The sequence below is a fragment of the Hemicordylus capensis genome, chromosome 2 (assembly GCF_027244095.1).
Source record: "Hemicordylus capensis ecotype Gifberg chromosome 2, rHemCap1.1.pri, whole genome shotgun sequence".
NCBI classification, from domain to species: domain Eukaryota; kingdom Metazoa; phylum Chordata; class Lepidosauria; order Squamata; family Cordylidae; genus Hemicordylus; species Hemicordylus capensis.
In genome coordinates, this window is record NC_069658.1 from 217,161,534 (window position 1) to 217,174,759 (window position 13,226).

Below are 13,226 nucleotides of genomic sequence, written 5' to 3' on the forward strand. Positions count from 1 at the left end.
TTTGGCACATGGGGACCTAGTTCCAGGGCATGGATCTCAGAGCACAATCATGCACTCCCAAGCTGCCAGGCTGTGGGATGCCATTCAACCTATATCAACCAAGCCTCGGATCCAGCTGGCAACGTCCACCCCTCCCACGGAGGGCCGTTAGTAAACTCCCAAGTGACCTTCACACTGCTTGGCTGTTGTTCTCTTTGTCCTTCCACTTTCTCTGAAGCAATTATTCATCTCAAGGCTGTGGCGAGCTTGAAGGAGTAAAAAGAAAAATCTGCAACTGTATCAACACATTCCTCTGGCTTGTTCAGTTTGCTATCATGGTGCAGAGTACAAAAGCTTAACTCTGGCTGTGTTTGCACTCACAATTTGCTACCTCAACAGCAGCAGGACAAAATATTTTTATGAGGATCAACCGGATCATCATCAAGCAGTAAGCAAGCTTTTGAGTTAAACAGAACTCTTCTTCAGGCGGAAGAAGAATGCTGTTGAAATCAAAAGCTCACTCACGAATTAGCAACACTTTAGCTAGCCATTATAAAGGTACTGCTCTACAATTGCTTTGGGATTTTTAAAAAATCAGCTGACATGTCAACCTGCAGTTATAATCTCCCTCTAGTGATCTGTCACAATGGGCATTGTAGATAGTGGCCTAGATTAAGAACACAATAAGAGCTCTGCTGGATCAGGCTCAAGGCCCATCTAGTCGAGCATCCTGTTTCACACAGTGGCCCACCAGATGCCATTAGAAGCCTACAGGCCGGAGTTGAGGGCATGCCCTCTCTCCTGCTGTTACTCCCCTGCAACTGGTACTCAGAGAGGTATCCTGCCTTTGAGGCTGGAGGTGGCCTATAGCCTTCCGGCTAGTAGCCGTTGATAGACCTGTCCTCCATGAAGTTATCCAAACCCCCCTTAAAGCCATCCAGGTTGTTGGCTGTCACCACATCTTGTGGCAGAGAATTCCACAAGTTGATTATGCTTCATGTGAAAAAGTACCTCTGTTTGCTGGTCCTAAATTTCCTGGCAATCAATTTCATGGGATAACCCCTGGTTCTAGTGTTAATATTGGAGAGGAAGAAAAATTTCTCTCTATGCACTTTCTCCACACCATGCATGATTTTATATCATGTCTCCTCACAGTCTTTCTGTTCTCTTCATTTGGACAGGCCTTCCAATTTCAGAAGGAAGTCTTATTCCCTTTTATGGCTTCCTTGACGGTACCCGTTAGCCATGCTGGCATCCTCCTGGACTTAGTGGTACCTTTCCTCCTTTTGGGTATACAATCTAACTGGGCTTCTAGTATTGTGGTTTTAAGTAAACTCCATGTATTCTGGAGCAGAGCGACTCTCCTGATTTCCCCTTTCAGCTTTCTTTTCACCATACTCCTCATTTTGGAGAAGTTACCTCTTCTGAAATTCAAAATGTCTGAGTTAGACTTCCTTGGTGATTCTCTCCCAGCATGTATGATGCATTTGATCACACTATGGTCGCTGTTCCCTAAAGGGCTGATTACACTGACATCCCATGCCAGGTCCTGGGTGCCACTCAGGATTCAGTCCAGTGTCCCCTTCTCTCTGGTTGGTTCCAAGAACAGCTGTTCTAGGGCACAGTCATTCAGCATATTTAGAAATTTGACCTCTTTGTCATTACCTGACTGTGAATTTACCCAGTCTATGTGTAATTGAAGTCACCCATGATTACAGCCCTGCCTCTCCTTGACACCTCCCTGATTTCCTGCTGCAACTCCCAGTCACTGTCAGCGTTTTGATCCGGAGGGCGATAGTACATCCCCAGTAGCACGTTCCCCTTCAGGCCTTGTATTGTCACTCACAGGGTTTCTGTGGAGGACTCCGGTCCACTTAGGTTTTCTACTTTGTTAGATTCTATGCCTTCTTTAACATACAGTGCTACTCCACCTCCAAGGCGCCCCCCCTGTCCTTTCTATAGAGTTTATATCCAGGGATAACGGTGTCCCACTCAGGTGTGGAGCCTGACCGCCTGGGGCCCGTGTCTGGCGGCGGCGGCCCTGTTACCCCACGCCCTGCGCCTGTGCCTGATGTCAGACGTGGGGGCTAGCTATGCCCCCACATCTGACATCAGATGCGGGGGGCGTGGTCTGGCTCCCGAACAGAGCCGCACGGCTCCATTCAGGAGTTGGAGTCCGTCCGGCGCTGTGTTTACAGCGCTGGCCATTTAACTTCTGAAGGGGCCGTGTGGCCCCTTCGGGAGCTAGACTGGGGCTGGTGCTGTGTTCTCAGTGCAGCCAGAAGCAACCATTTAACTCCCGAACAGGGGGTGCACAGCCCCCACTCAGGCGCAAAACCAGCAGCCCCATGTCTGACATCAGACGTGGGGGGCGTGTTGGGACCGTGAAGCACGGCCCCTGATTGGTGGCAGCACGGGTTCTTTGAACCCGTTTGCCCAATGGTGGCTCCGCCCTGACTTGCCACCGTGCGGTCACAAACCCATCTCTCTATACCTCTAATGATCAAATCACCCACTACAAGGAGGCCCCCACCCCCCGGAGGAGTATCCCGTGTGAGAGGATATGGGCTCATCTTCCATGGAAGGGGTCCCTTCTAAAGGAGCATTTCCCTCTTCCTCAGACTGATGTCCTCCTTGCCGAAGACCATCATTCTCCCTGACAGCAGAGGACCTATCAGCCTTGGAGTGGGATGCCTCTACCACGTCCCTGAAGGTCTCATGCATAGGCCTCTCTGAGCTTCTCCAGATCTACCACCTTTGAGGAAATGAACTTGTTTCCAGAGAGCAGGGGTGTATCTAGGGTTGGGCAGGCAGGGCATGTGCCCCGGGCGCCACTTGAACAGGGGGCGCCATTTTGTAAAATTAATTTTTTTAAAAAAAATGGCTGCCGAAAACAAAATGGCCACCGTGCATGCTCAAATGGCCTCTGTGAGGCCCTAGATCATGCCAGGCCTTGCAGAGGCCATTTGAGCATGCACAGTGGCCATTTTTTCAGTGGCCTTAAAAAAAAAATCTTAAAAATGGCCACTGCACATGCTCAAATGGTCCCTGAGAGGCCAGCGGGGTAAGGGGGAACCTTTGCAAAAAAAACCCCACCCCAGCCTTTAGGAATCCCCCCAAAGCGGCTACAGGTAAAAAAAATTAATATAATATAAGACACTGTACACATATTCAGATTGGCACTATGTACAGAGAATCAGGGCTTGTGAATACTGACGCTTATGAGCTAGGATTTTATTCATTTGCTCTTACTTTGCTTCTTGTGATAAGTGGATTAAATGTGATGTCTTCCTAATATGGCTATTAATGGTGAGTTTGTCTTTGAATCAGTGTGAAATCCTTAATATTAAGGCCCACTGGGAGTTTCTTGCTCTCTTTCTCTCATTTTAACTATCTTTCTGAAATACTAGAATATATTCCAAGCAGTGACACAGTTTACCCTGCCTATCCTTTAATTATTTACAGAGTATCTGGGAAAAGTCAAATTCTCCATTTATTTTTAAAACGTATATAATAAAGATGCTACTAAACTTATTTAATAGTGATGCTACAATGCATAGTAGGGAATTAGACAGGCACTTCTGTTTAGTTTTCCAAGTACACCTCCACATAGTATTTGGGTATTTCATGAGCCCCAGCATACTGAAATTTGTAGTTTTCCAGAATTTTTTGGTCTGGCTACGTCCACTGCTAAATAGTTTTTGAAATATTAAAAGATTAATGAGCTTGACTTGTATTTTTCAGCTGATATTATGGTAAAGTTATCTGAAAGATGGGTGTCAGATGCTTGGACAGGGGGCACAATTTCAGTGTTTTCCCTAGATACGCCTCTGCCTGAGAGCCAGGCATCCCTTGCACCAAGCACACACCCATGACTTCTGCCCATGGAGCAAATAGTCATACATGTGGCACTCTGTGCAATACACTGGGAAGTGCCCCCTCCCCTGCTGACCTTCTATCTTCATAACTGGTTTTGTTGGCAGTGTACAGTATTTAGAGATAGTTTATTAGAAGGATAAAGGAAGGAAGCTGCCTTATACTGAGCCAGACCCTTGGTCCATCTAGTGCAGTAACCACACAGACTGGCAGCAGCAGCAGCTCCAGGGTTGCAGGAAGGAGTCTCTCTCAGCCCGATCTTGGAGATGCTGGGGAGGGAACTTGGGATCTTCTACATGCAAGTGTGCAGGTGCTCTTCCCAAAGCGGCCCCATCCCCTAAAAGGAGTATCTTACAGTACTCACAAATGTGGTCTCCCATTCAGATGCAAACCAGGGTAGTCCCTGCTTAGCACAGGGGACTTTTAGCTATGCGAAAGAGCTTAAGAATGTGGTGACATGAAGTGATATCTGGGTAAAGTCCAGCACTCATAAACTAGGTCCACAGTCCAACTGAACATCAAGGGAAAGAATCGCCTTGATTCCCATAATTCCTTGATATCTTCCTGGCAGCCTGCTACTTCAGAGTAAAATTGTTACCAACCAGCAACTGTGAATTATTCCTTGAAATGATTCACACAGCATAACCACCCATCTGGGGCTTTACAGAGTAACCTAAGGTCCCTGCCCCAAGCAGCATACAGTTTAAACAAGGTAGAGACACTGTACCATTTTTCATACCTGAAAACCACTATCTCCCCTGCTGCCGACACACTGTTGCAGTTCTTGCTTTTAAAAGAACCAAGGAGCAAACCTGAGAAGCATAAGAACTGGTTCTCAGAACCATAAAAATCATTTAAATGATCCAGAAACTGGGGTAATGACCCCCATGTGAACTGCTTTGAAGATCTGGGCTGAAAAGAAAGCAGTATATACGTGCAGGTCTCCTCAAATGCATACTACTGTGCTAGCACTGGAGCCTGTGTGTGTGTGTGTGAATAAGCAACTGCAAGAATCAAACCCCAGAGTGTGTGCATTAAATGCTGTTCTCTGGCCCTGGAATCATGTAAAATAGAGACTTCACCTTGCTACCCACGGAGTGCCTCCTTCAAGCAATCAGTGTATTTAAGTTACCAGGAAGCACATCCAGGTTAAACATTAGGAGAAGTTTCCTGACTGCAAGAGCCTTTGGGACAGTGGAACTGCCTGCCCCATGCAGAGCTGGGTTCTCCTTCGGTGAAGGTTTTCAAACAGTGGCTGGCCGGCCATCTGTCAGGAACGATGCAGCACATTCTTGCTCTGAGTAGGAAGGGGTTGGACTAGAAGACCTCTGAGGTCTCTTCCAACACCACAGTCCCTTGACCACAGCCAGTCTTTTTGTAGTTAGGAGCCTGAATTCCACTCACACCAATTCCCTCCCATTCAGGGCCAAGAGCCACCTCGGATTTAATGCAGCCAAAGCAGAGTTTACAAAGGCTTTGACTTTGGCTCCCTCTAGCTTTAACCAGTGGAATGGCTGCTGAAGTCTGATTTTTGGCCTTGTTCTCACTGCATCTAGGCTGTATTGTTCTGAAGTGCAGGTGGGGTCTGAGACATAGAAATATGAGAGGTGCAAGGGACCTTGGAAGTCCTCTAGCTGTAAAGGAAGAGAGCTGATCTGGTGGCAACATGCATGAGTTGTCCCCTTTGCTAAGCACGGTCTGATCTGGTTTGCATTTGAGTGGGAGATGTGTGTAAGCACTGTAGGCAGGAAGGTTCCAAATTCCCTCCCTAGTATCTCTAGATAGGGCCGAGAGAGACGCCCGCCTGCAAGCTTGGGGAAGCTGCTGCCAGTCTGTGCAGACCATCCTGAGCTAGATAGACCAAGGGTCTGACACTGGGGCTATTCTCACATGCAGGCGAAACTGGGCTAAGGATAGGGATGTGCAAACCGCTTTGAATTCAAACCGAACCAAAGGGGGGGGGGGGTTTGAGCAAAACCAAACCTCCCCGGTTCGAATTTGAACCGAACCAGGCAAACCAGTTTTGTGCACATCCCTAGCTAAGGAAGCCCAGCCCGGTTTTGTCAGCATGAGGACTGCCAGGAGCCCCATGGCCCCTGGCTGCGAGCCCGCCTTCAAAATGAGGTTAAGGGAGGAAATGCTCCCTTAACCTCATTTTTTCAGTCTTTTGCCAGCAGCTGGGACTGAGAGACTGCAGGGCTTCCAGCCTCCAAACCTCCCTGCTGCTGGCAGTGCTGGAGGATCATCTGGGTGTGTGATCTGCTCATCCAGCAAAATCCCCCATCGGAGGGAGGCGAGCTTTTAAAAGCTCCTCCTCTTGCTCCGGGAACACTCTCATGATCACGAGAAAGGGCTCTCTGTATAGAGGCAGCTTCCTAAGCTGGAACTCCCTGCTCGGTGCAGGAATCTCTGACAGTATCCCTAGCAGATGGCCAGTCCAGCCTGTGTTGGGAAACCTCCAAGGAAGGAGAGCCCACCACGGCATGAGGCAGGCTGTTCCACTGTCCAACAGCACCTGCAGCCAGAAGATGGCTCCGATTATGTCAAGCGGGGTTCTCATCTCACATTCTCCCTCATGCTTTCTGCAAATCGGTGGGTGTGGGGTGTATTTTTTAAATGGAGGACCATTCACTCGAACCAAGTCACCCTCCGTGACTAGGATGTATCATTTCAGACACACCACCACAGCGAGAACCAACCCTTGTTCCAGACACACACAACTGCAACTCAGGAAGTTCACTTAGTGACCAGGAGCCTGCAAAACGTTTTTTTGGATGGGAACAAGGCTGAATACCAGCTGCAGGGGAGCAAGAGTGAGCACACCCTCACCTCTTGCCTGTGGGCTTCCCAGAGGCATCTGGTGGATCACTGCATGAAATAGGATGCTGGACTAGATGGGCTTCGGGCCTGATCCAGCAGGGATGTTTTTATGGAGAAATAGTCCCCTGCTAACTGAGCAAAGAGGCACCTTTTAAAAGTGGCGATTCTCTATTTAGCAGGGGGAGAGCAACTGGCCCTATCCATCCCCAGCACAGCACCCCTCTAGTGGCTGTTGCTATTACGATTCTTTTTTAGATTGTGAGCCCTTTGGGGACAGGGAGCCATATATTTTTTGTATATGTATATACACACACTCCCACCTCGCTTTGGGAACTTTTGTTGAAAAGCGTTATATAATAGTAGTAAATAGCTGTCTACCTCCAAGTCAGACCGTTAGTCCATCTCGCTCATCTGCCCTGACTGGCAGAAGCTCTCCAAGGTTTCAGGCAAGAACCTTCCCCAATCCTATGCAGAGAGGCTACCAGGGCTTGAACCCAGGACTGTTTGCATGCAAAGCAGATTCTCTGCCACTGAGTCATGGCCCCATTCTCAAGGAAGCTGCCTTCTACTCCACTGGACTATCTAACACTGTCTTGCCTGCAGCAGGGTTTCCCCGTTTTGTTGGACTACAATTCCCATCAGCAACAGCAGGCTACTGTGGCTGGGGGCAATAGGTGTTTTAGTCCACAAATATCTGCGGACCTGATCTTAGGAGCCCCTGGTCTGCAATACTGGCAGGGTTTCCAACCTTACCCGGAGATGCCAGGGATTGAACCTGCATGAAAGTCAGGTACTTTACTACTGAGCTACAGCCTCAAAAGCATGGAAGGCAGGCATCTCAGGAGGACAGGGAGAACTCTTTAGAGTCTGGGGGTAGGGAGCAGAACAGCAACTGCATGCAGATTGGAAGAAGACGATCCATAACAGGGCTTTGATGCATCCCCAGCTGGAAGCATACACATTCAGAACAAGGCGAGTTTGAATGCAGATTAACATTTTAATTCTGAAAAATAGACACTGGCCTTTTCTACAAAGGTACAAAACATTAGTGGCACTTCAGGAAACAGGCTGGAACAGTTCTTCCTTTGCCCGAGACGGATGACAGCTCCAAGAAAACCCACACAAGATTAACACAAAGCAGCCCAGATCCCTGTCTAGCACTCCAGAGGAGTCACTGTATCAACATGCATGGCAGAGAGTGATCTCCAAGTCAGTCCTAACTTGAAAATCCATTTGGGGAATGCAATTGGCAGGGACTGGAAACTATCAGGCTGGGAGCAAACACCCAACAACAGGAACAGCAGAAACTTTTCCAAGTTCTCCTTTCAAGTGCCCCAGAAACAGGAAAAAGTTATCTTGCTAAGGGAGCTCCCTTGATCAAGTGTCTCATCTTCTCTGCAATAAATTCAGAGGCACCCCTAGCTGGTAGTGTAGCTAACAAAGCACTCCGTTCTCCAAATAGGACCTATTTTGAAGTATGCTCATACCCCACCATCACCACCACCTAAGTATGTGAGGGGTAGAGAGCATGTAAAAACCCTATTTTTCAAGATCCATCCTGTGCTATTGTGCGAGAGAACATCAGGAACGGGTGTGCAAGATGCGATCTAAAGATGACAGTTCTATTCTGAAAATCCCATGTCTTTGCAAGAATGATGCTGGAACCGAGATCTTGTTTAGACCAAAAAGGCAAGATTTTCTTTTATCATCACCTTAAACCTACAGACAATATACCAACCATCACTTTGCCCATTCACAGCAATTCAGTTCATAAGGCACATTAACACTACAGATACAGCCAAACAGTTACTGAGAATTAGAGTATTGCAAGGCACCAGACCGCTACAACTCTAGCCCCTTGCAAAACTACAATTCCTAGAACACTTTTCTCAGGAGCCAAGTCAAATCATGCACTTTTGAAACCATTTTAGGACTCAAGGACCTCCTTTGGTTCAGGGGACATTTGTTGTGGGCTGTGATGCTTTTCATTGGGTTCTTGTTGGCTATCTGATTTTTCACTGGGTTCTTTCTGAGCTTGGAGGTCACTTTCTGCCTTCTCTGTGCCATTGCTTGATGCTTCAGGAAGCTCCACAAGATTGGGGGCAAAAGGCCCCACCAGCCATGGGAGGGGGACATTCTGGACCACGTATTCCAACATCTCATCCATGGACTCGCGGGCCTTGGAGACCCGTTCGCGGCTCTGGGCCAAGATGGTAGCGGGCACATCTTGGAAGGAGTGTGCTGCCGAGAAGGAAGAGTGGAGATCTTCAACAGTGTGGCGGACCTGCTGGACTTTGTCCTGGATGCTGGCAGGAAGACCTCGGATGCTGGACATCATTGTTGAGCAGGAGAGATGGAGCTGCTGGGTGAGGCCCCGGAACATGGCCAGCGTTCGCGACTCAACCTGTGGGACGGGAAGAAGAATGTTTGTAACACCCCTCAATCAATTATGAGGTGTGCTCCCTGTTGAGATAAGAGCCTCCCCATCTCTGACAACTTTTTAAAAAAGTATTGGAGACATTTGTTCAGTAGAGAGAGCAGACAGAGGGGAATCTTTTCCCCTCTCGTGCAACACTAGGCCGAAGGGCATCCCATGAAAATTTAGGACCAACAAAAGTACCTTATCGCACAGGACATAATCTGTGGAATTCTCTGCTATGGGAGATGGCCACCAGCTTGGATAGCTTTAAGAGGGGTGTAGACAAGTTCATGGAGGACAGGTCTGTCAATGGCTACTGGTCTGGTGGCTATGGGCCACCTCCAGCCTCAGAGGCAAGCTGCCTCTAAGTACCAACAGTGGGAGAGAGAGCATGCCTCTCACCTGTGGGCTTCTATGGAGGAATAAGGCCTAGACCACTTAATTCTAAATAAGCCCAGATAAATGAATTGTATAATATTATATATTCCTAAAACATGCTTATTGTAAGTGGGACTTCTGCGTCTAGAATGCTGACTGGCCTCTGTGAGGAGTCAAGAGTTCATCCTTATTTTTCTGTAGTTTCACATTTGGTTTAGCAGTTGATTTGGGAGGGGGGAGATTGAGTGAGCAGTCAGCAAGAAGATGATTCTGTCTGCAGTGGAGTCGGTCCATCTGCAGAAGAGAAGTGAGAGAAGCCAAGCTGAAATCATAGGAAGAAAAGGAGCAGCAAGGCTGGATTGAGCCCCAGAACTGTGTTGTAGCTAGGACAAGAGACTGCCCAGCAAGCCAGAAGCTGAGAAGAAAGTATAGAGGACTCTGAAGTGGGACCGCTCTAGAACCAAGTAGTGATTGCCTTTCTCCAGCTTTTGATTTCCCCTGACCTGCTCTGTAAGAAACTGTTTTGCATTTCTATTTCTTGCTGTAGAAGAAATGTTTTAATTGAACCAATTTCCCCCTGAAAGTAAAACTTTGTTATAGAAAAAAACTAGAGGCTTGTTGATTTGTCTCCACCCCACACCTATAAAGCCTTTCCACACTACTAGAGTTTTGCATTTTGATAATTTTTGAAGTGCTATTGCAGTGGACTCGGCCATGAAAATTGTCTACTTGGTGGCAGCGGCAAAAGGTTAGGAAGAATAGAAAGCGGATCCCTCCACAGCTTCCCAGAGGCATCTGGTGGGCCACTGTGTGAAACAAGATAGGCCTTGGGCCTGATCCAGCAGGAGCTGTTCTTATCTTCTAAGAAGAGCCCAGACCTTCACTGCCGTAACCTTTCTTATCACCATGAGGACTAGCACCATTGTTTTTGAAAGACAAGAAAGATGAGCTAAGAATGTGCTATCTGGCTGGAAGCCTTTTAGGAAATGAGAGCTGCCAACCCATCCCACCCCAATCAAGAATCTGGAACTAAACTGGAAATCAAGAAGCTATTTAGGAAACAAAGAACCCCACACCCCACGAAGGGAGGGGAAATAGCTTGCAACGAGGGAAGCGCTCTTCGTGGAACGAAACCAGCTACCTCTGGCTGTACCGAGGAGTCTAAGTGGTCCTCGATTCTCAGTGGCTTCCTGTTCCACTCCAGCTCCATTGGGCACTGCTTCTCCTGGCCTCCTAGCTTGACGTGTTCAATCTGGCAATGGACAAAGGGAGAAAGGGACATCCGAAATTTCTCTTAAGTTTTTTTTTTTTTTAAAGAAGTGTTTTTCTACTCAAGTTGACTGCCTCCCACAAACCCCAGCCAGCACTCTGGATTGAAGATGCATCTCTCATCCATTACCAGGAGGATGGTCTGCTGTAGCTGGAAGAGGAGGTCTTCGGTGCCCTGTTTGACGCTTCTCAGCTTGTTCAGGGCGTGGAGGTAGGCACGGTGGCGGAACTTGGCAGAGAGGGACCCCAGGCGCACGAAGTAGCCTTCGTCTTCTCTCTGCAGCTCCACAGCAGTCACCTGAAGGCCCTCCAGAGTTTCTAGGTCAACGCCCTCCATGGAGGAAGCCACTTCAGCTGGAGAACAAAGCATTTATAGGTCATTTAGAGGCATTACGATCACTACCATCCCAACTATGGTTTGCATATGCCTACTTAGTTTTCTTAGTTGGATCTTAGCTGAAAGAGTTGGAGGATGGGGAACCTGGGTCCCAAGGTGGTGTTTAGTTTCCCCCAAAGTGATCACTGGTACCCAAGCTAGCTACTTTTTGAGAAAGAGATAGGCAAACCTTGCATGAACAACAACCTCAAAATATCTATCAGTTACATAACCCAGGAGTTCTCAACCTTAGGCCCAACCCCACCCCACCCACGTTGGACTACAACTCCCATTCCACAGCCATTGTGCCAAGGGATGATGGGAGTTGTAGTCAAGGAGTTGTAGTCAACATCAGGGGGCCCATGGTCGAGAGCCTCTGGTATAACCCCTGCTAACTTGGCAAAGAAGCACCTTTTAATGTGGTGATTCTCTTTATTGAGCAGGGGGCAGGAGTAACTGGCCCTATCCACCCCCAGCACAGTATCCCTCCAGTGACTGTTGCTGGTGTCTCTTATGTGTCTTTTTAGATTGTGAGCCCTTTGGGGACAGGGATCCATCTTATTTCTCTGTGTAAACTGCCCTGAGCCATTTTTGGAAGAGTGGTATAGAAATTGAATTAATAATAATTATAAAAAGGTTGTGGAATTAATACACTTTGAAAGGAGTAATAGGCAGGGAAGAAGAGTACCTCTAACTTGCTCCTTAATAAAGGACAAAAGGGTTTATTCATATGGCATAAACAGCTTGTGGAACTCCCTGCCACAAGATGTGGCAATGGCTGCTGGTTTAGATAGCAGAGGAAGCGGATGAGGAGGACCTATTCACCAAGTTGGCTAAATGGAGCCTCCAGGTTCAGGAGTTCTACTTTTGAACACTAGATGCTGCGGGAAACATAAAAGGTCTCAAGTTTCTAGCCCATGTGGAGGACTGCCACCACTTTAAGGGAATCCCTATGGGAGGATTTTACCAACCCAGTTCTTGATCCGTTATTGGGAGATAGACGTCCACCAACTCTTCCGACTTCTCCAGCACGGCACCCATCCCCGTCGCCACCATCTGGCCCACTCTGGACTCCCTGACGGTGTTCACGCCACCTGCCACCACCGATCTGGTCATTTCCACACTGCCATGCACGGCTCCTTTGCCCAAGTCCACCACTCTGCTCACGCCACTGGTCACAGCATTCTTGGCCCCATTGACGGTGCTGGAGACCACATCTCGGGCACCAGTCACTGTGGTGGAGACCAGCTCCCTTGTTTCAGCCACCACCTAGGAAGTCAGGGAGGGCAACCAAACAAGTTCAAAAGAGGCAGATTCAGGAACTCTCAGGCCACATAATTCCCATGGTGCCTTGCAAAAAGCCACCATAGTTAAACCAACGGAGTGCAGATTCCCGTTGGTAGGATCCTAGTTTTTAATACTAGGACGACCAATATTTATATACTGCTTTTCAACCAAAGTTCCCAAAATGGTTTACATTTTGGTTTACATTATATATACATTAAATGGTTTACATTATATACAGATATAAACAAGTTGTACTAGTAAGAACTAGTCTACCTATTTCCCTTTCACCATCCCTACAACTGGACTGGAGAGGAGAGGAGATGGAGAGGAGAGCTGGTCTTGTGGTAGCAAGCATGACTTGTCCTCATAGCTAAGCAGGGTCTGCCCTGGTTGCATATGAATGGGAGACTAGATGTGTGAGCACTGGAAGATATTCCCCTCAGGGGATGGAGCCGCTCTGGGAAGAGCAGAAGGTTCCAAGTTCCCTCCCTGGCAGCATCTCCAAGATAGGGCTGAGAGAGATTCCTGCCTGCAACCTTGGAGAAGCTGCTGCCAGTCTGTGAAGACAATACTGAGCTAGATAGACCAATGGTCTGACTCAGTATATGGCAGTTTCCTATGACTACATTTGGTCCAGATCGGTTAGGCAGCTCAGATGTTGCACCTCAAGTGTTCATGTGTCTGTACTCTGGACTTGAGTGGATGACATCACAAACTATGCCACTGAGGCACACCTATGTGTCCCTACAACCAGTGGTCCCTCTAATTTTTCTCAACTCTGTGCAGAATGAGTTGTGTTCTGGGCGTCAGTATCAAGGCACT

The 13,226-nt window shown here is 47.9% G+C and overlaps 1 protein-coding gene across 4 annotated transcripts in view; it reads right to left on the reverse strand.

Moving 5' to 3' along the window:
* Positions 1-7,652: 7,652 nt before the first annotated feature.
* The window catches only part of LOC128345831 (perilipin-3-like), a 29,131-nt gene continuing 23,557 nt past the window's right edge, over positions 7,653-13,226 (reverse strand). For all 4 annotated transcript variants that reach the window (XM_053298384.1, XM_053298387.1, XM_053298385.1 and 1 more), the window contains exons 5-8: positions 12,089-12,386; positions 10,872-11,095; positions 10,614-10,724; positions 7,653-9,079 (exon numbers count right to left, since the gene is read on the reverse strand). In XM_053298384.1, the coding sequence (XP_053154359.1) occupies positions 8,603-9,079; positions 10,614-10,724; positions 10,872-11,095; positions 12,089-12,386 (1,110 nt within the window). In that variant the 3' untranslated portion in view covers positions 7,653-8,602. The remainder of the gene's footprint in view (positions 9,080-10,613; positions 10,725-10,871; positions 11,096-12,088; positions 12,387-13,226) is intronic.